General features: G+C 36.9%; 2 protein-coding genes across 2 annotated transcripts in view; both read left to right on the top strand.

The window, feature by feature from the left end:
- Positions 1-22,672, top strand: part of LOC148072480 (uncharacterized) — a 30,697-nt gene extending 8,025 nt beyond the window's left edge. The window contains exons 5-16 of the mRNA XM_087798827.1: positions 4,490-4,652; positions 4,707-4,762; positions 7,171-7,358; positions 7,420-7,533; positions 8,286-8,411; positions 8,464-8,562; positions 8,628-8,786; positions 11,585-12,107; positions 14,090-14,153; positions 14,603-14,778; positions 21,626-21,714; positions 22,300-22,672. Coding sequence (XP_087654953.1) covers positions 4,490-4,652; positions 4,707-4,762; positions 7,171-7,358; positions 7,420-7,533; positions 8,286-8,411; positions 8,464-8,562; positions 8,628-8,786; positions 11,585-12,107; positions 14,090-14,153; positions 14,603-14,778; positions 21,626-21,714; positions 22,300-22,374 — 1,832 coding nt within the window. The 3' untranslated portion in view covers positions 22,375-22,672. The remainder of the gene's footprint in view (positions 1-4,489; positions 4,653-4,706; positions 4,763-7,170; positions 7,359-7,419; positions 7,534-8,285; positions 8,412-8,463; positions 8,563-8,627; positions 8,787-11,584; positions 12,108-14,089; positions 14,154-14,602; positions 14,779-21,625; positions 21,715-22,299) is intronic.
- Positions 22,673-25,223: 2,551 nt separating this feature from the next.
- The window catches only part of mrpl11 (mitochondrial ribosomal protein L11), a 110,699-nt gene continuing 108,051 nt past the window's right edge, over positions 25,224-27,871 (top strand). Inside the window, exon 1 of the mRNA XM_087799114.1 lies at positions 25,224-25,280. The gene's annotated coding sequence lies outside the window, so the exon portion shown is untranslated. The remainder of the gene's footprint in view (positions 25,281-27,871) is intronic.

The raw sequence follows: 27,871 nt of genomic DNA, 5'->3' as shown, positions 1-27,871 counted from the left end.
TTGAATGACGACCATGAAACGCAAACATGAACTTCTTTACTGACGCTGACTCGAGAAAGTTAAAGGTCAAGGCCGCTCTGACATGATGACATCATCGACACATTCTTCTGCCTCATAAACGCCTCAAATGAAAGCGTCTTACAACTGTTGCTGCAGTGAAGGTTGTTGGTTTAAATGCCTAGAAGCGCTAGTGCTGAACATTAGGTTCACCCGAGAGTCAATAACTGGCACAGGAAGTGAGCGTCTGAAGAGTGAGGTTCTATGGTTCACTTCACGTCACATCAAGACACCATCTTGTTTTTCCCCTCCATAGACAAACTGCTGACATGATGTTCCTCCAATCACTTCAGTTCATTCTGAGCCGCCTCAAGATTAAAAGACGAGATAAAAGAACTTCCTGGACCAGAGATGATTCTTTTAAATGTTGCAGTAAATCAAATATAATGAAAGAATAGATATGGTTTTACGATGATTTACACGTCATCAACACGACCTACAAGTGGAGATGTTTAAATAGATGTGTAACGAACATTTGAAAATGACTCATGCTGGTAATTCTTGTAAGAAAAATCACATTTTTTGTGTTATCCATCCAGTGTTTACGTGATAAATATATAAAAAAAAATTCTGTGAATTTGAAACGAGTCAAGTCGATTTTCTTTCTTTTCTAACTATTTTCTTTCATTGAGTTAAAGTTGTGAGTTTTTGTTTCTATAGTCTCAAAAATATTGGTACAAAATATGCTTGTTTTGATTAATAATTTTAAAAAAAACAACAACTTATAAATATTAACTTAAACGTTTGTTTTTCTTACTCAAGATCCTGGATGTGAGATTCAAAGATCCATCAAACTCTCGATATACTGATGAAAACTCCACAATTCAAAAGTCAGTTTTTAAAAAATAATGTTTCTGAATATGACGCCCAATTTAGTTTGAGAGCAAAAGTGCACGATCTTTAAAAATGACAGCCCTCTATACATGAATAACATTACACTCTTTTTAAATTAAAAAAAGAAAATGCAGTTATCTTTTGACTTCACAGTTCACTATGTAAGAAAGACTTAAATGTCACTTAATTCAAGCTTCTTTTTACAAACGGTGCTTGTAATACGGCAGTCAATGGATAAAAAAAATCAATCATTTTCTCGTCTTTGTTCTTTTATTCCCTCTGAAAGCCTTGGTTGTCTTTCAGTCTTTCGGTTCTTTACGCTGCCGTCTCCAACGGCTCACCATGTAGAATGCTCTCTGTTAGAAAGTATCAACGTATATTTCATAAATTGTGAACCTTTTAGGTAGAACTTTATAGAATTTTTTTTTTTTTCAGCAATACAGCAATTATTCATAAAAAATATATAAAAATAAAATAAGCAAACAAAGAGAAATAAAGAGAAAGAACAAGATGATACAATCTAAGTCTAAATTTTGCTGATTGAAGTAAGAAACGTTTGTGTCCTGATTCTGAAAAGTTATTCTGTGACTAAGACCAGCTTTAAATATTCAACCATTTTGCTTCTAGACACGGGTTTGAAATTGGCATAAAAAAAACCCACATTAAAGTGAAGAACCTGATATTCATGACTTCATAAATTGACACAACCGTTGCTGCCGGTGTGTACGATGGAGTGAAGTCAGGAGGAAACATTCCTTTGAAAGTTTCTTCTACAAAGAGAAGGTTTGATGTCTCGGGAAAAGTTACTTTTCTGGTTTGAAGCCGAGAGTTTGACGCAAGCATCGGCGAAGCTTTGTCTGCATAAACTTTTATGCGTTTGTTAAATGGCTCTTTTTGTCCTTTCAGTCCTGATATGAATAATTTGAATTGAAATCAGACTTAATGAGTCACATGGAATCATCCCGACTCATTTGGTTATTCATTGTTATTCTGCAGTTTGAACTGCAGTTGAGAGAAAAATGACACTTTATGAGAAAAATAAATGTTTTATTTAATAACACTCGTTAAACACAAGGCAACTGAACTTTGGGACGAAGGTTAAACATTCTACAAATCTAAACTGAAGTCCATTTACTTTCATTAGCACGACAATTGGAGAAAATAAAAATAATTTTAAAAAACATAATAGAATCCATCAAATCAACTGCAGCTTCTCTATTTTAAACTTTTGAATGTACAGTATTTGTTAAAACATCTGTATCTTGAGGAACAGCTGTACAAATGGAAGAAGAAATTTGAATGAAAGTCTTCTTTCTTCTTCAGCTCTACTGTGTGCGTTGTACGAGGTTAAGAACTCTGTCGTCTGCTGCACCATTGAGCTTGATGCTATTATCAATATTTGAACCTCCTTAAAACTTATTGAGTAAAATGTAAAACGTTAATATTTCCATAGTTTGGTTTAAAAAATGGGCATCTTGGTGGAAGGCTGCACTCTCAGAGTACCTTTATTGTGTTTTTCATCGACCTTTGATGATGTTTATCATTCAGCTCTTATGACTTATTTGAATACACATCTAATTAAATTAACACTCTCTTAAAACCAGTTCTTAGATGGGTGTGTGTATTGTCAACAATGCAAATATATCTCGATAAAGGATCAAAGATACAATATATTGTGATGGTGTAGTAACAAGGATGTATGTGTAGTATTGTCTAGTACTTGACTCTGGTGTTGTGATAGTGTAGTAACAAGTATATATGTGTAGTATTGTCCAGTACTTGACTCTGGTGTTGTGATAGTGTAGTAACAAGTATATATGTGTAGTATTGTCCAGTACTTGACTCTGGTGTTGTGATAGTGTAGTAACAAGTATATATGTGTAGTATTGTCCAGTACTTGACTCTGGTGTTGTGATAGTGTAGTAACAAGTATATATGTGTAGTATTGTCCAGTACTTGACTCTGGTGTTGTGATAGCGTTGTAACAAGTATATATGTGTAGTATTGTCCAGTAGTGACTCTGGTGTTGTGATAGTGTAGTAACAAGTATATATGTGTAGTATTGTCCAGTACTTGACTCTGGTGTTGTGATAGCGTTGTAACAAGTATATATGTGTAGTATTGTCCAGTACTTGACTCTGGTGTTGTGATAGTGTAGTAACAAGTATATATGTGTAGTATTGTCCAGTACTTGACTCTGGTGTTGTGATAGTGTAGTAACAAGTATATGTGTAGTATTGTCCAGTACTTGACTCTGGTGTTGTGATAGTGTAGTAACAAGTATATATGTGTAGTATTGTCCAGTACTTGACTCTGGTGTTGTGATAGTGTAGTAACAAGTATATATGTGTAGTATTGTCCAGTACTTGACTCTGGTGTTGTGATAGTGTAGTAACAAGTATAATTGTGTAGTATTGTCCAGTACTTGACTCTGGTGTTGTGATAGTGTAGTAACAAGTATAATTGTGTAGTATTGTCCAGTACTTGACTCTGGTGTTGTGATAGTGTAGTAACAAGTATAATTCTGTAGTATTGTCCAGTACTTGACTCTGGTGTTGTGATAGTGTAGTAACAAGTATATATGTGTAGTATTGTCCAGTACTTGACTCTGGTGTTGTGATAGTGTAGTAACAAGTATATATGTGTAGTATTGTCCAGTACTTGACTCTGGTGTTGTGATAGCGTAGTAACAAGTATATATGTGTAGTATTGTCCAGTACTTGACTCTGGTGTTGTGATAGTGTAGTAACAAGTATAATTGTGTAGTATTGTCCAGTACTTGACTCTGGTGTTGTGATAGTGTAGTAACAAGTATATATGTGTAGTATTGTCCAGTACTTGACTCTGGTGTTGTGATAGTGTAGTAACAAGTATATATGTGTAGTATTGTCCAGTACTTGACTCTGGTGTTGTGATAGTGTAGTAACAAGTATATATGTGTAGTACTGTCCAGTACTTGACTCTGGTGTTGTGATAGCGTAGTAACAAGTATATATGTGTAGTATTGTCCAGTACTTGACTCTGGTGTTGTGATAGTGTAGTAACAAGTATAATTGTGTAGTATTGTCCAGTACTTGGCTCTGGTGTTGTGATAGTGTAGTAACAAGTATAATTCTGTAGTATTGTCCAGTACTTGACTCTGGTGTTGTAGTATTTACAGACCACATGACTCTTGACGAAGTCAAACATCAGCTTTAAAATCTGCTGGACTCACTGTATCCTCTTATCCTCAGTCATCATTCTACCTTTAGCTGCGTAGAATGTAATTACTGCTGCCATCTAGAGCTGGAAGTTTAATTGCAACACTAATAAACTTATAAATAAAAACAAAAAATGTGCTTTAAACAAAAAAAAAAGTACACCTTTTTACACATTTTAGTGAAATATATAACGCAATAGAACTATGATAAAAATAAAATTTGATTTGAAAGCCAAAGAAAGAAATCTATAGTGTCGTTATAGATGTATCAATTAAAATATGTTTCCGTGTTGATATATATGTGATGTTATTGTTTCAAATAATAATAATCTTTAGATAAACCTGTGTTAAACTTGCATCATATTTATGTGTCGGTAAGATGTGTTGTGTGTACCTCAGGTGTGTGTCTGCTGGTGAAGTGGTTCTCTGACCCGGACAACCTGAACCAGCTGGTGGTGAGTCAGCTGGACGTCGCGACCCTTAAAGACTCCACGGAGGAGCTGAACGGATCCGACCCCGAGCAGACCTCGCTGGCGTCGCAGGACGAGGAGGGCAGCGACGGGTGAGTGCGAGTCTCGACCTCCTCCTCTCTTATCACGCTCTTATCTCCTCGCAGGCTCTCGGAGGAGGCCGGCGTCTCCAACGGTGACGCAACCAAGCGCAAAAAGAAAGGTTGGAAATTCTCTTTTTATCGAGTCAATTAAGAATCTATCATTAATCCATGAGCTCGTTCATGTGGGTTCCATGGAATCCGACACGTTCTCGCTCAATAAATCATTCTTGATATTCTTCTACACGATTGAACCATGAGAAGCACTCGAGTCCACCAGAGCCGCTTCATGTTTGCTCAGCATCGTGGCGTTCAGTCTTTGTGTTTCTCCAGATAATTAGTTTCATCGTTTGTTTGTCCAGATGGTTAATTAGACCAGCGGCCGACACGAGTCGACGGCGCTCCGGCGTCAGCGAGTCGTTCGTGAAGCAGGAGCTCGAGCGGCAACAACGCAGCGTCAGGATCGTTGGGATCTTTGACATGAATATTTGATCTATTCTGGAGATTGAATGAACAATGAGGCTCTCACAGTAGGAAGTGTTGACCCGAAGCTAAAATGTTGTGCAAGTAAATAAGAAAGTAATTTGTATTTGTAGAGCGCTCTTCCGCTTAAACAATCAAAACAATACCCAATAAAATAAATACTTAAAAGGTCACAGACACCGAGACAAACACAGGAGTCTCAGAGAATAAAAGTGTCTTAAGATGTTTTTTGAAGGAGTCTGTAGACTCCATCAGGGGTGTAAGTCTGGATCAGATCACTGATGGAAGGTCTGACCATGAATAGATCTGAAAGTAAGAACCAGAATTTTAAAATGATCCTGAAAGAAACTGGCAGCCAGTGAAGAGTTTGAAGGAGAAATGTGAGTTCTTCTACTAGAGCGGCTCAGAATTCTGGCTGCAGAGTTTAGTATGAACTGCAGGCGAAACAGATCAAAACAATCCTCAATAAAATAAATACTTAAATGATCAAAATAACACCAAGACAAACACAGGAGTCTCAGAGAATCAAGGAAAAGCCTGCACGAATAAAAGTGTCAGACATGAAAACAAACTGTTACAATAGTGTAAACGACACAAACGCATGGATGATAAGATCCATATCATGTTGTGACAATATTTCCAAAATTCTCTACATCACATGTTTCAAACTCATATTCTTGTTAATATACTGACCTGTCAAGAGTGTTTAAGACGAGACCGTATCGAGGTCAACGATTATACCAGGAATTCCAGTAAAAGTAAAACCTGTGTTGAAGATGGAAGTTTGTTGACGTTTGTTTTTTCTTTTTAAAGAATGAACACGTCCTGTTGAAGACAGTTGAAGGTCTAGAGTTTGACACGTTGACAACTATAAGTACCTCGGTGTCCGGACAGTAAACTGGTCCTGCAACACCATGTGTATAAGAAAGTTCAGAGTAATCTGTACTTTCTGAGGAGGCTTCGATCATTTAACATCTGCAGGAAACTCTTGTGCATGTTCTACCATCTGTGGTGTTTGATGCTGTGGTGTGTTGGGGTGAGAACGTGTCCAGGTGTCAACAGGTGGATCATCTGTGGTTGAAGCTGGACTCACTGGTGACAAGAGATCACTGGACAAACTACTGTCCATCATGATCATCATCCTCTGAACACTGTCATCACGAATGCTCCTCCCATGATGCAACACTAATAGACTCAGGGACGCATTCATTCCTTGTGTTATTAGACTGTTTAATTCTGAGTTTGGGGGCAGAAGAGAAATGATGATATTCCATGTTAATCTTTCAATCCTTTGTTCTTTTTCTTTGATCTATTTTCTTTATCTTTAGACTTGGATTGTGTCATTTTGCACTTTCTGTTTATAGAAACTGTGTTCTTGTTTCATGAATCCATCGTCTGTGTCGCTGTGAGCTGGAAAAATAATTCCCCGAAGGAGACCTGGAGAGGATCAATAAAGTTTATAAAATTTAGAAAGGTTATGAAATGGTTTAAGAAATTCAATTTGAAGTAAAGTGAAAAATCAAAAGTTTTGACAAATCATTCCTGAGTATTGAGAGAATGAAATATCTTTGCTTTTGTAACAAACTCACTTTTTTGTTGATGTTGCTTCACAAAGAAATCAATGTTGAGCTCAGAAAATTGATATTTTCTTTTTGTCATTTTGTGGATTTATCTTGTAGTCTGTGTAGAAAATCTCTCAACTTTATAGTAAAACTATTTCTGACGCACTGATGTAGAGCAGTTGGTGGTCACATGACCAACTCGTCCAGACAAAGTCGCATCGTAAATATCATCTTCAAAATTAATTTAAAAAAACAATAAAAATCATAATTGTTTTTGCTAGTTATACTGAGTGAGTGATGACGTTCTAAACTTAAACAGATTATTAGAGCAAATATTTAAAAATAATGTTACGTGTTGCTGCTTTAAAGCTCCAGAAGCATTGATTGATATTAAATGTAGAAGCTTCTCAAACAGTCGAGGATCCTTCATGGTTTTAGGCTTTTGTTGTTTTGTTTGAGTCAAAGTAAAATCTTGTGTTTTCAAGGCAACAAGTTAAAGAAGGGATGGTCCAAGTTCAAGGACAAGATGAAGAGCAAGAGGGCGAAGAAGAAGAAGATGAAGAAGATGGAGCAGCAGCTGGTGATGAGGATCATGACCCTGCAGGGCGACGCGTCCAACGAGGACGAGGCCTCGAGCAGGGAGGGCTCGCTCTACAGCCGGGACAGCGACGCGGTGAGACGACCACTGATCTGGTGAAAACATGATTGATTGACGGTGGACTTCACGCCGTCAGGAGGACAACGAGGACCTGGAGTCGTATCTGACGGGCGTCCAAGAGGACATGATGGAATTCAAGCTGTCGTATGAAATGTGGCGAGTTGGTCGCTGGTGTGTCAGTATCCCTCAAGTGAGTTGATTAAACAAAGATCAATGATGTTCTACCTAAGTTCTAGAAGAACACTCGTCTATATCTGCTGATCATCCTTGAAGATTGTTTGATTATAGTTAAATTGTTGGATTATAGTTGAAAATTGTTGGATTATAGTTGAAGATTGTTTGATTATAGTTGAAAATTGTTTGATTATAGTTGAAGATTGTTTGATTATAGTTGAAAATTGTTTGATTATAGTTGAAAATTGTTTGATTATAGTTGAAAATTGTTTGATTATAGTTGAAAATTGCTTGATTATAGTTGAAAATTGTTTGATTATAGTTGAAAATTGTTTGATTATAGTTGAAAATGTCTCGATTATAGTTGAAAATTGCTTGATTATAGTTGAAAATTGTTGGATTATAGTTGAAAATGTTTCGATTATAGTTGAAAATTGCTTGATTATAGTTGAAAATTGTTTGATTATAGTTGAAAATTGCTTGATTATAGTTGAAAATTGCTTGATTATAGTTGAAAATTGTTTGATTATAGTTGAAAATTGCTTGATTATAGTTGAAAATTGCTTGATTATAGTTGAAAATTGCTTGATTATAGTTAATATAAATGATTGTGCGTGAGTGAAGTTTCAAAAACGTATAAAATACGTATAAAAAGTGTACGATTGTTTCAGTAAAGGTATCATACATTTTTGTGTTTTCATCAATGATCCAAACGCATAAATAAATAATAAAAATGTATTAACACTATAATAAAGTGCGTCTTCTCAGGCTCACTTGATAAACGATGAGCTGGTCTTCACGATCCACCTGGAGGAGCCCAACAGTCCAGACCACCTGCAGTGGGACATCAGGAAGACTTACATGGACGTCATCTATTTTAGAAATAGTTGGCAGGTTTGTGTTGTGATCAGAGTTGAAAGATGAGCCACTAAACCTTCTTCTACAGGACACTGGAAGTCTTCCTCCTATCCTGGATCTTGGTACGTCAGATGTTCATGATGACCTCATAGAAGAAGCTCGAGTATCTGTGCAGAACTTCCTGCAGGTGAAGTATTTAAACGTAACAAAGTTATTTCTCAGGATTCTACAAGATTCTACTTTCATTTCCAGGAGCTGATCATTGATAAAGACCTCGGCTCCAGTCAACTAGTCTTTCAGTTCCTGTGTCCACTTGATAAACTTCTGAACGAGGAGGAGGACTACAGAGGCGTGTGGGGCCTCCTGAGTGGACTGGCTTCGTTCCTGACCCCGGGTCACGAGGAGGACGAGGTGAGACTAGTTTACACTCTTAGTTTGAGCTTCATCCAGTCAGTGATTTAGTTTATTTAACATAATCTTGTCCATTAGTTTGTTTTTTACAATCGTACACTTCAAGTCAAACACATTTAATCAAACAATTTTCAACTATAATCCAACAATTTTCAACTATAATCCAACAATTTTGAACAATAATCAAACAATTTTGAACTATAATCCAACAATTTTGAACTATAATCAAACAATTTTCAACTATAATCAAACAATTTTCAACTATAATCCAACAATTTTCTACTATAATCAAACAATTTTCAACTATAATCAAACAATTTTCAACTATAATCAAACAATTTTCAACTATAATCCAACAATTTTCAACTATAATCAAACAATTTTCAACTGTAATCAAACAATTTTCAACTGTAAACCAACAATTTTCAACTGTAAACCAACAATTTTCAACTATAATCAAACAATTTTCAACTATAATCAAACAATTTTCAACTATAATCAAACAATTTTCAACTATAATCAAACAATTTTCAACTATAATCAAACAATTTTCAACTGTAATCAAACAATTTTCAACTATAATAAAACAATTTTCAACTATAATCAAACAATTTTCAACTATAATCAAACAATTTTCAACTATAATATAACAATTTTCAACTATAATATAACAATTTTCAACTATAATCAAACAATTTTCCACTATAATCAAACAATTTTCAACTGTAATCAAACAATTTTCAACTATAATCAAACAATTTTCCACTATAATCAAACAATTTTCAACTATAATCAAACAATTTTCAACTATAATCAAACAATTTTCAACTATAATCAAACAATTTTCAACTGTAAACCAACAATTTTCAACTATAATCAAACAATTTTCAACTATAATCAAACAATTTTCAACTATAATATAACAATTTTCAACTATAATCAAACAATTTTCAACTATAATCCAACAATTTTCAACTATAATCCAACAATTTTCAACTATAATCAAACAATTTTCAACTATAATCAAACAATTTTCAACTATAATCCAACAATTTTCAACTATAATCCAACAATTTTCAACTATAATCAAACCATTTTCAACTATAATCAAACAATTTTCAACTATAATCAAACAATTTTCAACTATAATCCAACAATTTTCAACTATAATCAAACAATTTTCAACTGTAATCAAACAATTTTCAACTGTAAACCAACAATTTTCAACTGTAAACCAACAATTTTCAACTATAATCAAACAATTTTCAACTATAAACAAACAATTTTCAACTATAATAAAACAATTTTCAACTATAATCAAACAATTTTCAACTATAATCAAACAATTTTCAACTGTAATCAAACAATTTTCAACTATAATAAAACAATTTTCAACTATAATCAAACAATTTTCAACTATAATCAAACAATTTTCAACTATAATATAACAATTTTCAACTATAATCCAACAATTTTCAACTATAATCAAACAATTTTCCACTATAATCAAACAATTTTCAACTGTAAACCAACAATTTTCAACTATAATCAAACAATTTTCAACTATAATCAAACAATTTTCAACTATAATCAAACAATTTTCAACTATAATATAACAATTTTCAACTATAATCCAACAATTTTCAACTATAATCAAACAATTTTCCACTATAATCAAACAATTTTCAACTGTAAACCAACAATTTTCAACTATAATCCAACAATTTTCAACTATAATCAAACAATTTTCCACTATAATCAAACAATTTTCAACTGTAAACCAACAATTTTCAACTATAATCCAACAATTTTCAACTATAATCAAACAATTTTCCACTATAATCAAACAATTTTCAACTGTAAACCAACAATTTTCAACTATAATCAAACAATTTTCAACTATAATCAAACAATTTTCAACTATAATCAAACAATTTTCAACTATAATATAACAATTTTCAACTATAATCCAACAATTTTCAACTATAATCAAACAATTTTCCACTATAATCAAACAATTTTCAACTGTAAACCAACAATTTTCAACTATAATCAAACAATTTTCAACTATAATCAAACAATTTTCAACTATAATATAACAATTTTCAACTATAATCAAACAATTTTCAACTATAATCCAACAATTTTCAACTATAATCAAACAATTTTCAACTATAATATAACAATTTTCAACTATAATCGAACAATTTTCAACTGTAAACCAACAATTTTCAACTATAATCAAACAATTTTCAACTATAATCGAACAATTTTCAACTATAATATAACAAGAAATTGAAAAGATTAAATGGATCAGAGAAAATAAAAGTTATTTATATGTTAAATGTGCAAACTAGGCTTGTCATGTGATCATTGACGGGTGTCATGTGATCATTGATGGGTGTCATGTGAGCAGTTTCTAAATTGTATTCTTTATTTCTAAAATGTATTCTCTTCAAAGCCATCATTCTTCTATGTGTTGTTCGTAAACATCGGCTCAACAGGTGAATTATTGATGTGACGTATTAAAGTCAAGCTGCAGTTTGTGCTGTTTTAGAAACAAATCAAATATAAATGTTTCCACTGAGACGAGTGAGAATAATTCACCGTGTTTTGTAGGTTTTCACTCTAGTCTTTAGAGAGACTTCCACTGCTCTGCCTTTAGGGGGCGCCAAACTCACCAACCGTTCTGCAACAAACCTTGAAGTTATAAGATGAAAATAATCAGATGCATCTTAAATCAAATCAAAGGGTTCAAGGTCTTAATAATAATCACTGATTCCATGATTTTGTTGTAGAACGTCAACCCTCAGACTGAAGTGCCGAGACATCATCCTCTCACTCGTCCCTCTGCTCCGTCAACTGAAGAGGACTCTGAGCAGATCCCCACCATCCTCATCACTGACGCCGACCCGGACCCGCCTGAAGAAGAAGAAGAAGAACCGGAGGTCTGCTCCCAGGACGACAAGCAGGAGGAGTCGGAGAACCCTCTGACTCACTTGAAGATGATGTTCAAAGGACTGACCCGGAGCAGGTCTCAAGAGTCCCTGGTCTCCAAGAACCCCTGCGAGGATGACGAGGCCACGTCCTCGGGCTTCGCTCCGACCTCCGACCTGAACGGCGGGATCCACGGGGAGGACGCGGAGAGCTCGCCGTGGCGGAGCTTCCACACCAGGTCCGGTAAGAAGGACCGGTCTCAGAAGAACAAAGGCAAGGATCATCCAGGTCTGCCCCGAGGAGCCGACGCTCAGAAGAGTCCGGCCAACTGGGAGCAGCTGGAGACCACGAAGGCCATCTTTGATCTGCTGAAGGAAATCTCAGGTGAGTTGAGCTTCTTACCTGAGATGCTGTTGCTGCTCAATCATCTTCATGAAGGTCGTTTGTAGAACTCACTCTTCAATCTTTGAACATAATCAATAACTAATGATCATCATCATCATCGATCACACGACGAATCTCTCAGTCGTTTAATCTACAATATTCTATGTTTCTTCGAGTAAATCATTCATCTGACCTCAGGTCAGTTAGCAACAAGCTAAGCTAACGTTCAGAGTTTTAAACAAGAGTCAGTGATTGACAGGAGTGAGGTTCGAGGAGATGAGTTAACTATTCATTTCTAGTCATTGATTGTAACTTAAATACTTGTTGATTTGTAGCATCATTAACCATCTTCGACAATGACGTGAACATAAAAATACATAAAATATTATGTTTGAATGATCGATTTCTCCTTAAATAATACAATTTCAAAACATGTGAATGTAGAGTTTTGATTATAATTCTATTATTTAAATATTAAAACCTGACATTTTTATTTATTTAAAACCCATTTATTGGCTGACGATAATGCTGCACGATCAATTGAAAAAATATTGATAACGTGATATTGTCACGTGTGATATGCATCGAAAACATGTGATAATTTACACTTTTTTATTGTATGAATCAAGTATTTCTTAAATGTGCACTTTGATCAATCAGTGTCACATTCTGTAAAGTTGTTAATTTGTAATTTTAATGTCCGTTGTTGTTTACGTCTCCGTCTGTCTGTGAACTGTGCGGCGCAGCTTGTTAGGCTTGGTTGCTATAGTGACGCGTCTAAGCTCAGTATATACAGTGAAGTAATACTAACTTATGATCTAGTCAAACACTAGTGATCCAGTCACTCGTCTCTTTCAACCTCCTTTGTTAAAGCAACATATTGTAAGAACTTTTCATCTCGTCTCAGTTGTTTTCTTATAAGATCGTGAACTTCCAAACAAACCTGTCCGTCTTCACCGTATGCTAACGAGCTAAGTTGTTAGCGTCATTTATAAAGTGTTATGTGTCCGTCTTCACCGTATGCTAACAAGCTAAGTTGTTAGCTTCATTTATAAAGTCTTATGTGTCCGTCTTCACCGTATGCTAACGAGCTAAGTTGTTAGCGTCATTTATAAAGTGTTATGTGTCCGTCTTCACCGTATGCTAACGAGCTAAGTTGTTAGCGTCATTTATAAAGTGTTATGTGTCCGTCTTCACCGTATGCTAACGAGCTAAGTTGTTAGCATCATTTATAAAGTGTTATCTGTGCGTGTACAAGGATTTATTATTGATTCAGTGATATCACGACGCGCCGGCGGCTCCTCTCTGATGTCGCTCAGTTTGGCGGGAAACCGATGCAAGTCCCGCGAGACTGAGCGTTATAAGAGATATTTTTATACCATCATGTCAACACCGAAGCGTTGAAATAAACGAAAGGGAAATATCATAGTTTTCCTTCTTCAAACCACCGGACCTACACTACAGTACTCGCGTGTACATTTTTCAGGTGAAAATATCGCATTAATATCGATATCGCAATTCAAGACACAAATATCGCACATATTTCCAACATCGTGCAGACCTAGTTGATGAACTTAATTGGTTTTAATCAATCAATAGATGGCAAGATGAATGAACTAATGAATGATAATAAAAAAGATTAACAACATGATAAAGAAGACGGACGAGATGCTCTTAATTTGAAAGTTTATTTCCTCCTTCTGGACGGCGTTCGGGGAAATTTCAGTTCAGCGATAACTTTCCAAATTAAACTCGCTCATGATGGATCGACTCTATGATGATGTTTCTGTTTCACTGAACAACTTATACTTTCTTATTTTGTTTATTTTCTCGTTACATAATCTTAACTTCACTTAATCTTTCATCATTACTTGTTAACCTCGTGTTTATCGTACAAGTTTAACTTCTGGTCATCAGTAGAAAAGTCACGACTCGTGCTGTTTAAAGAGTCAAGTTGTCTGAAGCTGCTTCTACTTCCACAGGAAACTCGATCCTCATTAACATTTTCGACGCCATCCTCAAACCTGTCATGCCCATTTTGAAGAAGTAAGTTGAGCTGCTGGTGCAGGATCTCAGGTCCACACTGACTGGTGCAGGATCTCAGGTCCTCACTGACTGGTGCAGGATCTCAGGTCCTCACTGACTGGTGCAGGATCTCAGGTCCACACTGACTGGTGCAGGATCTCAGGTCCACACTGACTGGTGCAGGATCTCAGGTCCACACTGACTGGTGCAGGATCTCAGGTCCACACTGACTGGTGCAGGATCTCAGGTCCTCACTGACTGGTGCAGGATCTCAGGTCCACACTGATTGGTGCAGGATCTCAGGTCCTCACTGACTGGTGCAGGATCTCAGGTCCACACTGACTGGTGCAGGATCTCAGGTCCACACTGACTGGTGCAGGATCTCAGGTCCTCACTGACTGGTGCAGGATCTCAGGTCCTCACTGACTGGTGCAGGATCTCAGGTCCACACTGACCTGTCTCTGCCGCAGGAAGGTTAACTCGTTCCTGAACAAGATGAACCCGTCTGAGGAGCAGATGAGCGTCTACATCGACACCATGCGTGACAAGCAGTGGCCGGAGACGCCCGTCGCTCCTCAACCTCCTCGAACCGACGAGCAGAAGAACGAGACCCGAGAGAGAGCCATCGAGCTGCTGACCTCCAGATGTAGGACGCCATCTTGACTGACGCACGGACGCCATCTTGACTGACTTCTATATGAGACACACATGGACGCCATCTTGACTGATTCTATATGAGACACACATGGACGCCATCTTGACTGACTTCTATATGAGACACACATGGACGCCATCTTGACTGATTCTATATGAGACACATGGACGCCATCTTGACTGATTCTATATGAGACACACGGACGCCATCTTGACTGATTCTATATGAGACACACAGACGCCATCTTGACTGATTCTATATGAGACACACAGACGCCATCTTGACTGATTCTATATGAGACACACACGGACGCCATCTTGACTGACTTCTATATGAGACACACATGGACGCCATCTTGACTGATTCTATATGAGACACATGGACGCCATCTTGACTGATTCTATATGAGACACACATGGACGCCATCTTGACTGATTCTATATGAGACACACATGGACGCCATCTTGACTGATTCTATATGAGACACACGGACGCCATCTTGACTGATTCTATATGAGACACACATGGACGCCATCTTGACTGACTTCTATATGAGACACACAGACGCCATCTTGACTGACTTCTATATGAGACACACGGACGCCATCTTGACTGACTTCTATATGAGACACACATGGACGCCATCTTGACTGACTTCTATATGAGACACACAGACGCCATCTTGACTGACTTCTATATGAGACACACGGACGCCATCTTGACTGACTTCTATATGAGACACACATGGACGCCATCTTGACTGACTTCTATATGAGACACACATGGACGCCATCTTGACTGATTCTATATGAGACACACATGGACGCCATCTTGACTGACTTCTATATGAGACACACGGACGCCATCTTGACTGACTTCTATATGAGACACACATGGACGCCATCTTGACTGACTTCTATATGAGACACACAGACGCCATCTTGACTGACTTCTATATGAGACACACGGACGCCATCTTGACTGACTTCTATATGAGACACACATGGACGCCATCTTGACTGACTTCTATATGAGACACACATGGACGCCATCTTGACTGATTCTATATGAGACACACATGGACGCCATCTTGACTGATTCTATATGAGACACATGGACGCCATCTTGACTGATTCTATATGAGACACACGGACGCCATCTTGACTGATTCTATATGAGACACACATGGACGCCATCTTGACTGACTTCTATATGAGACACACACAGACGCCATCTTGACTGATTCTATATGAGACACATGGACGCCATCTTGACTGATTCTATATGAGACACACGGACGCCATCTTGACTGATTCTATATGAGACACACAGACGCCATCTTGACTGATTCTATATGAGACACACAGACGCCATCTTGACTGATTCTATATGAGACACACACGGACGCCATCTTGACTGACTTCTATATGAGACACACATGGACGCCATCTTGACTGATTCTATATGAGACACATGGACGCCATCTTGACTGATTCTATATGAGACACACATGGACGCCATCTTGACTGATTCTATATGAGACACACATGGACGCCATCTTGACTGATTCTATATGAGACACACGGACGCCATCTTGACTGATTCTATATGAGACACACATGGACGCCATCTTGACTGACTTCTATATGAGACACACAGACGCCATCTTGACTGACTTCTATATGAGACACACGGACGCCATCTTGACTGACTTCTATATGAGACACACATGGACGCCATCTTGACTGACTTCTATATGAGACACACAGACGCCATCTTGACTGACTTCTATATGAGACACACGGACGCCATCTTGACTGACTTCTATATGAGACACACATGGACGCCATCTTGACTGACTTCTATATGAGACACACATGGACGCCATCTTGACTGATTCTATATGAGACACACATGGACGCCATCTTGACTGACTTCTATATGAGACACACGGACGCCATCTTGACTGACTTCTATATGAGACACACATGGACGCCATCTTGACTGACTTCTATATGAGACACACAGACGCCATCTTGACTGACTTCTATATGAGACACACGGACGCCATCTTGACTGACTTCTATATGAGACACACATGGACGCCATCTTGACTGACTTCTATATGAGACACACATGGACGCCATCTTGACTGATTCTATATGAGACACACATGGACGCCATCTTGACTGATTCTATATGAGACACATGGACGCCATCTTGACTGATTCTATATGAGACACACGGACGCCATCTTGACTGATTCTATATGAGACACACATGGACGCCATCTTGACTGACTTCTATATGAGACACACATGGACGCCATCTTGACTGACTTCTATATGAGACACACATGGACGCCATCTTGACTGACTTCTATATGAGACACACATGGACGCCATCTTGACTGATTCTATATGAGACACACACGGACGCCATCTTGACTGACTTCTATATGAGACACACGGACGCCATCTTGACTGACTTCTATATGAGACACACATGGACGCCATCTTGACTGATTCTATATGAGACACACATGGACGCCATCTTGACTGACTTCTATATGAGACACACGGACGCCATCTTGACTGATTCTATATGAGACACACAGACGCCATCTTGACTGACTTCTATATGAGACACACATGGACGCCATCTTGACTGATTCTATATGAGACACACAGACGCCATCTTGACTGACTTCTATATGAGACACACAGACGCCATCTTGACTGATTCTATATGAGACACACATGGACGCCATCTTGACTGATTCTATATGAGACACACAGACGCCATCTTGACTGACTTCTATATGAGACACACGGACGCCATCTTGACTGACTTCTATATGAGACACACGGACGCCATCTTGACTGACTTCTATATGAGACACACAGACGCCATCTTGACTGATTCTATATGAGACACACATGGACGCCATCTTGACTGATTCTATATGAGACACACATGGACGCCATCTTGACTGATTCTATATGAGACACACATGGACGCCATCTTGACTGACTTCTATATGAGACACACAGACGCCATCTTGACTGATTCTATATGAGACACACACGGACGCCATCTTGACTGACTTCTATATGAGACACACAGACGCCATCTTGACTGATTCTATATGAGACACACAGACGCCATCTTGACTGATTCTATATGAGACACACATGGACGCCATCTTGACTGATTCTATATGAGACACACATGGACGCCATCTTGACTGATTCTATATGAGACACACATGGACGCCATCTTGACTGATTCAATATGAGACACACATGGACGCCATCTTGACTGATTCTATATGAGACACACATGGACGCCATCTTGACTGATTCTATATGAGACACACATGGACGCCATCTTGACTGATTCTATATGAGACACACATGGACGCCATCTTGACTGACTTCTATATGAGACACACATGGACGCCATCTTGACTGATTCTATATGAGACACACATGGACGCCATCTTGACTGATTCTATATGAGACACACACGGACGCCATCTTGACTGATTCTATATGAGACACACAGACGCCATCTTGACTGATTCTATATGAGACACACACGGACGCCATCTTGACTGATTCTATATGAGACACACGGACGCCATCTTGACTGATTCTATATGAGACACACATGGACGCCATCTTGACTGATTCTATATGAGACACACATGGACGCCATCTTGACTGACTTCTATATGAGACACACATGGACGCCATCTTGACTGACTTCTATATGAGACACACATGGACGCCATCTTGACTGATTCTATATGAGACACACATGGACGCCATCTTGACTGATTCTATATGAGACACACATGGACGCCATCTTGACTGACTTCTATATGAGACACACGTGGACGCCATCTTGACTGACTTCTATATGAGACACACATGGACGCCATCTTGACTGATTCTATATGAGACACACATGGACGCCATCTTGACTGATTCTATATGAGACACACACGGACGCCATCTTGACTGACTTCTATATGAGACACACATGGACGCCATCTTGACTGATTCTATATGAGACACACATGGACGCCATCTTGACTGACTTCTATATGAGACACACATGGACGCCATCTTGACTGACTTCTATATGAGACACACATGGACGCCATCTTGACTGATTCTATATGAGACACACATGGACGCCATCTTGACTGATTCTATATGAGACACACACGGACGCCATCTTGACTGACTTCTATATGAGACACACAGACGCCATCTTGACTGATTCTATATGAGACACACATGGACGCCATCTTGACTGACTTCTATATGAGACACACATGGACGCCATCTTGACTGACTTCTATATGAGACACACATGGACGCCATCTTGACTGATTCTATATGAGACACACATGGACGCCATCTTGACTGATTCTATATGAGACACACATGGACGCCATCTTGACTGATTCTATATGAGACACACACGGACGCCATCTTGACTGATTCTATATGAGACACACATGGACGCCATCTTGACTGATTCTATATGAGACACACACGGACGCCATCTTGACTGACTTCTATATGAGACACACAGACGCCATCTTGACTGATTCTATATGAGACACACATGGACGCCATCTTGACTGACTTCTATATGAGACACACACGGACGCCATCTTGACTGACTTCTATATGAGACACACATGGACGCCATCTTGACTGATTCTATATGAGACACACATGGACGCCATCTTGACTGATTCTATATGAGACACACACGGACGCCATCTTGACTGACTTCTATATGAGACACACAGACGCCATCTTGACTGATTCTATATGAGACACACATGGACGCCATCTTGACTGACTTCTATATGAGACACACACGGACGCCATCTTGACTGACGTCTATATGAGACACACGGACGCCATCTTGACTGATTCTATATGAGACACACATGGACGCCATCTTGACTGACTTCTATATGAGACACACATGGACGCCATCTTGACTGACTTCTATATGAGACACACATGGACGCCATCTTGACTGATTCTATATGAGACACACATGGACGCCATCTTGACTGATTCTATATGAGACACACATGGACGCCATCTTGACTGATTCTATATGAGACACACACGGACGCCATCTTGACTGATTCTATATGAGACACACATGGACGCCATCTTGACTGATTCTATATTAGACACACACGGACGCCATCTTGACTGACTTCTATATGAGACACACAGACGCCATCTTGACTGATTCTATATGAGACACACATGGACGCCATCTTGACTGACTTCTATATGAGACACACACGGACGCCATCTTGACTGACTTCTATATGAGACACACATGGACGCCATCTTGACTGATTCTATATGAGACACACATGGACGCCATCTTGACTGATTCTATATGAGACACACATGGACGCCATCTTGACTGATTCTATATGAGACACACATGGACGCCATCTTGACTGATTCTATATGAGACACACACGGACGCCATCTTGACTGACTTCTATATGAGACACACAGACGCCATCTTGACTGATTCTATATGAGACACACATGGACGCCATCTTGACTGACTTCTATATGAGACACACACGGACGCCATCTTGACTGACTTCTATATGAGACACACAGACGCCATCTTGACTGACTTCTATATGAGACACACAGACGCCATCTTGACTGACTTCTATATGAGACACACATGGACGCCATCTTGACTGACTTCTATATGAGACACACATGGACGCCATCTTGACTGATTCTATATGAGACACACATGGACGCCATCTTGACTGATTCTATATGAGACACACATGGACGCCATCTTGACTGATTCTATATGAGACACACATGGACGCCATCTTGACTGATTCTATATGAGACACACATGGACGCCATCTTGACTGATTCTATATGAGACACACATGGACGCCATCTTGACTGATTCTATATGAGACACACATGGACGCCATCTTGACTGATTCTATATGAGACACACACGGACGCCATCTTGACTGACTTCTATATGAGACACACAGACGCCATCTTGACTGATTCTATATGAGACACACATGGACGCCATCTTGACTGACTTCTATATGAGACACACACGGACGCCATCTTGACTGACTTCTATATGAGACACACAGACGCCATCTTGACTGACTTCTATATGAGACACACAGACGCCATCTTGACTGACTTCTATATGAGACACACATGGACGCCATCTTGACTGACTTCTATATGAGACACACATGGACGCCATCTTGACTGATTCTATATGAGACACACATGGACGCCATCTTGACTGATTCTATATGAGACACACATGGACGCCATCTTGACTGATTCTATATGAGACACACACGGACGCCATCTTGACTGACTTCTATATGAGACACACAGACGCCATCTTGACTGACTTCTATATGAGACACACAGACGCCATCTTGACTGACTTCTATATGAGACACACATGGACGCCATCTTGACTGACTTCTATATGAGACACACATGGACGCCATCTTGACTGACTTCTATATGAGACACACATGGACGCCATCTTGACTGACTTCTATATGAGACACACATGGACGCCATCTTGACTGATTCTATATGAGACACACATGGACGCCATCTTGACTGATTCTATATGAGACACACATGGACGCCATCTTGACTGATTCTATATGAGACACACATGGACGCCATCTTGACTGATTCTATATGAGAACTGACTCAGCGTCTCCATCATGACCTTTGACTCCATCTTGTCCTTCCAGATTCCAACATCCTGGTCCTCAAGAAGACGGACATTGACGCCGTTTTTAATCTGTTTCAAGACTGTGAAGAAAACAAAACACTGCTTTATGTGAGTGTTTGTGTGCGTTTAATGTTTGTGTGCGTTTAATGTTTGTGTGCGTTAAATGTTTGAGTGCGTTTGATGTTTGTGTGCGTTTGATGTTTGTGTGTGTTTAATGTTTGTGTTGGTTTAATGTTTGTGTGTCAAATATTGTGTGTGTTTAATTGTTTGTGTGTCAAATATTTGTGTGTTTTTAATGTTTGTGTGTCAAATATTTGTGTGGGTTTAATGTTTGTGTGTCAAATATTTGTGTGTTTTTAATGTTTGTGTGTCAAATATTTGTGTGGGTTTAATGTTTGTGTCTCAAATATTTGTGTGGGTTTAATTGTTTGTGTGTCAAATATTTGTGTGTGTTTAATTGTTTGTGTGTCAAATATTTGTGTGTGTTTAATTGTTTGTGTGTCAAATATTTGTGTGTGTTTAATTGTTTGTGTCAAATATTTGTGTGTGTTTCATGTTTGTGTGTCAAATATTGTGTGTGTGTGTCTAATGTTTGTTTTTTGTATACGTTTAATGCCTGTGTCGAACATTGGTGTGGGTTTATCGTGTGCGTTAATGGTTGTGTGTTTAATGTGTGTGTGTGTTGTGTTCCAGATGCTCTTGTCGTTCTTCTTCAGGGAGTTCTTTCCTCACGAACGTTCCTCGAGCGTGTCGTCCTTCAAAGACTGACGTCTCTTCCGATGTTTTGTATTTATTTTTTATTGATTTTTAAATATGACGTATTTATTAAACGTGTTCACTGTACGAGAGAAAAACCTCAAAGAAATGTGAATTTATTTGATCCTTGGACTCGTGTCGTTCACTGTCCTTCATGAAGAAGAAGATGTTTTAGTTTCAGTTTCACTCTTCACTTGAGTTTCTAAGAATGTGTCACTCTGAGCACCGGGTGAAAACATTTGTTCACTCTTCCATTCTTGATAGAAAATTAATGTGACGGAATATTATTAAATAAAGCTTTTTTAACATTTGAGTGTTTCTCTCTGAGTCGAAGCTCTCGTGTGAAGAATCACGAGTGTGTTGATCATGAAAACATGAATGAAGAGTCAAATATATTCATCAGTTATTCCACCTGGTGATTCATAAAAACATGTCATTTCAACTCCAGATGGAAATTAGTGTTTTTATCAGAATGAGTTTCTAACGACGTTATCTTGAGGTTTGTGTCGTATTATGACAGAGATGATGATACATTTTTAATATACGACACAAACTGATTTGAAGTTTAACATTTAATATGTTTAACTGGTTCAATGGAAGTTTATCAGAGAATAATTCAACGTTTAAAAACTTCAACTTTTGTTTAGTTGAAATGTTGTTTTTTTTAACCATAGAATTATTATTTTTGAGTTTAAATTATTTCTATATTAAAATGTTAATTTCTGGAAAAGAAAATGAATTATTTAATTCAATATTTATTTTAAATTAACAGGTTTTCCACAGAGTTTGGTATTTTAATTCCAGTAATTCAAAAATAATTCTGAAAATGTCAGTATTTTTTTTCATTCGTAGTCTTTTAAATTCAATATTAAATATGTTATAATAGTGTCACCAGACATGACCAACAGAGCACCGAGCAACTTGATCCAACTTTTCAGCCAATCATGCGACGCTCAGATGATCATGTGACGACATACAAGCACGTGATCAAGTAGCTCAGAGCACGTTAGATAATATTGAATTCAGAAAAAACATCTTTGGAATTAGGATATCAATCTATATGTGTGAAATATATACTTTCCCCTCCAGATTATTAGAACAAATAAATGTTTAAATATACATATATAATTGATTGAATCAATTATTTTCCAACATTTGTTTTTGTTAAATTCCTTAAATCTACTGATGATAAACTTCAATAGTCTCACATTTTTTTGCACCAACCTTCAGATAAAAACAGTAAAAATAAATCATTTACAGTTTGTGTTTTACTCATTTTAACTAGTTTACAGGTTTATTTTAGTAAACTTGACTGAAACAAACGACTTCAGAGAAAACAGTAATAATTGATCATGAATAAATAATATAAATCTGTTTTTCTTTCTCTGATGAAGCTGAAAATAAATGATGTTTATAAATATAATGTCATGTATTTACACGTCAACATCCCAGCAGGAGTAACTGGAGATTTTCTGCTGAATCAAAGGAGGATAATTTAAGGAGAACTAATAGAACTCAGCAATATTCAAATCTCATCTCTTAAGCTCCGTATTCAATTGTTCTGCCTCCGGTTCCTTCTATGTCACTCCGTGTGACGCTTGATCTTGTTTTCTTCGCCTCTTGTTAGGGAAGCATTGAACCTTAGTTTCCCTGCAGAGACGTTTGCTGACGACTCGTGATCTTTGGTTGAGATGCAGACGCTGGAAAGAAGAAGCAGGTGAGAGAGAAGAGGTTTGAAGATGATGCTGGAGACGAAGAGGAAACAAAACACCGAGAGGTTCACGGACGTGTCGTGAAAACCTCTGACCAGAAATGATTTGTGTTGTTGAAGAAAATATGTTTTTGTTTTAGGAAAAATAAAAGAAATAAAGTGAAAAAAGGCTGCAAAGAAAAGAAAAAGAATAGAAAGGAGAAGAAGAAAAAGAAGAAATTAAAAAGTAAAAAGTAGTACAATTTGTAGTAGAAGTAGAACTGGGAGTAGAAGAAGCAGTGGGAGTACAACTAGAACTGCAATTGGGTGCAAAAGTAGAAGTAAAATTAATAGTACAAGTATAAGTATTAAACGCAGTAGTAGGAATAGTATAAGTAGAATTAGTAGTTGAAGTAGTATGTAAGAAAATAAGTAAGTAATGGTTATTTCTAAAGCGCTTTTCTAGATCAGCTTCTTTTAAAGTACATGTTGTATCTTTGTATTGTAGTAGTAGTAGTCGAAAGTAGAAGTAAACAAGTTGATTGAAGTTTCTAAGCGTTAGAAGATGAAAGTACCTGAAGGTCAAAGTGGAAGGAGTTGAAACATGAGTTGAAGAGTTTTATCGTTTCAAGTGAATGGAGAAAAAAGGGTAGAAAAAGAGGAATAGAAGAAAGAGTTGAAGAGATAAAAGAAAGACAGAATCGAACTGAATACCTTCAGCATTCACACAATTATAGTCTTCTTAACAACCTTCTCTATTTATAGATTAAATTAACCGAAAAATATAATATATCAAACAATAATTGACTCCAGTTTGACCATCACTTAACTGAAGAGTAAACATTTGAATTTATTATCTGATATAACAGCCAATATTTATAAAATAAACCGCCAAATATCTTATCTATATCTTACAAACACATTCTTAGTTAAACATTATAAATCACAAATATGCTCGAATCAAAACCAACTTAAATGTATATTTGTATATAATTATAGACAGTAATTAATTAAATATGTATATGTATTTTAATATTCAGCTGTTATGTTTTTATTAATTTATTATTATTATCATTTATTATTTAAAAAAAGTGAAAGAATAAAAACCACCCGCGCTGGTGTCTTCTTCCTGCAGTTTCTCTTCCAGGCCGTCAGGAGTCGCTGTCGCCTCCACAAACCCGCCGGGATCCAACATGGCTGCGCCCTGAAGACTCGCCGTGTGAAGGAGGTAAAGATGATTCTGTCTCTTCTCTCTTCTTTCTGCGCCTTTAACGTGTTTATTCTACTTCTTGTCCAACATGTCTCTTGTGCTGCTGCTGTTCGTTCATTCGTTGGACTCGATAATGTTGTTTTCTCTCGGTTTAACGCATTAATGTTTGTTAAATGACTTTCATGCTCCTCAGTTTCACCTTAAATCATAATTTTAATATAAATGTTTCTTCACTGAAGACACTTCCGTCTAAACAATAATCGTTAAACATCTGCATTTAAACTGAATATTCTGTACTCGACGTATGTTTATCTTGTTTGAAATCGAACATTCTAATAAATAATAATTCAGTTTTTCGTAAATTTGTTTTAATGCTGTACAATAATAATAATATAATAATAATAAGGTCAAAACAGTCCAATAAAGATTGAAATAATAATAATATTCCAAGTCCAAATGTTTACTGTTGTCAATGCTGATGCTTTTTTACATGTATTTACTTTATATAAATAGTATTTTAAATATTCTATACTATTTCAAGACAAGCATATTTATACAGTCCATCTTTTTACATGTATTTATTTTATATAAGTAGTATTTTAAATATTATATACTAGTTCAAGACGAGCATATTTCTACAGTCCATCTTTTTACATGCATTTACTTTATATAAATAGTATTTTAAATATTCTATACTAGTTCAAGACGAGCATATTTCTACAGTCCATCTTTTTACATGTATTTACTTTATATAAATAGTATTCACTGTATTCTGTGTATTCACTCTTGGTATTTTCTGGTGACACTTTTAAACCAACATGTTTATGTTAAATTTACTACAAATAAAAAAAAAAAAAAATCTATAAAATTTATTTTTTAATCATTTGAATTATAATATCAAACTCTGTGTATAAAATAATAATGTTATTCATTTTTAAGATATTTGAATTATTGAATAAAATGATTAAATAAAAAAATTCAGTGGTTAAAAGAAATACAATTATTAATGTGAAACGTCAAATTCAACCATTGAATATTTTGACACTGATACACAGTAAATACATACAAATGTATAAATTAAGGACTGAATCTCACTATTATGTTAAATGTATAATAATAATTAAAAAATTCGATTGTTGTGAGAGATGTTTATAAAACAAAAGTGTGTATCATACGATGTTTACCATAAAATAAGAAATGGAATATTATAAAACTTATAAGATAATATTGACACAAAATGATACGACGATGATGTAATCATTTATTGTTAAAACATTCATCGTCTCAACATGTTTCTTAACTTTGTTTAAGTGATATTAACTAATGTCTCTTTATATTGTCTAATAATATATTAAACTTCGACAAAAATTAAAATTCAAGACGTAAAAAAAGTGATTCCCATCTTTAGTCGAACATTTAAATCTTTTTTTCCTCATCCTTACAAAGCTGTTAAAATATAAACGCAACATTTAACCTTGAACAATTCATTTTAATGAACAAAACACTGAAGTTGATTTCTATTCAAATCTAATCATCAGCTTCTTTGTTTGGAAACTGATGCTTGTTTTGAATGAAACTCTATTCTTTTCAAATGTGAACTTGAACTTGAGATCTCGTCACCAATAGTTACGAACCAGAACATATTTGCTCGTGTTTTTCTCGAACAAAGGAAACGATGCAGAACTTTTTCCAGACGTTGTCGTCGCGTCGCTGAGAATCAACTTGTTTGTCAAGATGCAGTTTTTTTTTAATATTCTATGTTTATCTTCAGCTTTACATCAAAATATCTTTTCATTCTTTTCTTTTCATTGTGACCAACAAATACTATTTTAGTCACATTATGTAGTTTGATGTAAAAAACATCAAATAAGTAGAATAACTAAATAAAAAAATTATAAAAATACATGAATAAATATAAAGACATAAAGACCAACAGAGAGATTCATATGCCTTGAATCAAATGGGAATAAAGGTTCACGATATATCGAAAAAATATATTGCGGTATTGGCACGTGTGATATACATATTGAAAACGTGTGATAATTTATCATTTTTTAATTGTATAAATCAATCATTTCTTAAATACACACTTTGATAAATCAGTGTCACGTTCTGTAAAGTTGTCAATTTGTACTTCTATGTCTCGTTGTTGTTTACGTCTCCGTCTGTCTGTGAACTGTGCGGCGCAGGTTGTTAGGCTCGGTTGCTATAGTGACACGTCTTGGCTCAGTATATACTAATGAAGTAATACTAAGTTATGATCTAGTCAAACACTAGTGATCCAGTCACTCGTCTCTTTCAACCTCCTTTGTTAAAGCAACATATTGTAAGAATATTCATCTCGTCTCAGTTGTTTTCTTAGAAGATCGTGAACTTCCAAACAAACCTGTCCGTCTTCACCGTATGCTAACGAGCTAAGTTGTTAGCGTCATTTATAAAGTGTTATGTGTGCGTCTTCACCGTATGCTAACGAGCTAAGTTGTTAGCGTCATTTATAAAGTGTTATGTGTGCGTCTTCACCGTATGCTAACGAGCTAAGTTGTTAGCGTCATTTATAAAGTGTTATGTGTGCGTCTTCACCGTATGCTAACGAGCTAAGTTGTTAGCGT

Source organism: Callionymus lyra, chromosome 9 (genome assembly GCF_982586985.1).
Source record: "Callionymus lyra chromosome 9, fCalLyr1.hap1.1, whole genome shotgun sequence".
In the NCBI taxonomy this organism is placed as follows: Eukaryota; Metazoa; Chordata; class Actinopteri; order Syngnathiformes; family Callionymidae; genus Callionymus; species Callionymus lyra.
Note: the sequence above shows the minus strand (reverse complement) of the source record. Positions and strands in the feature narration are given on the sequence as shown.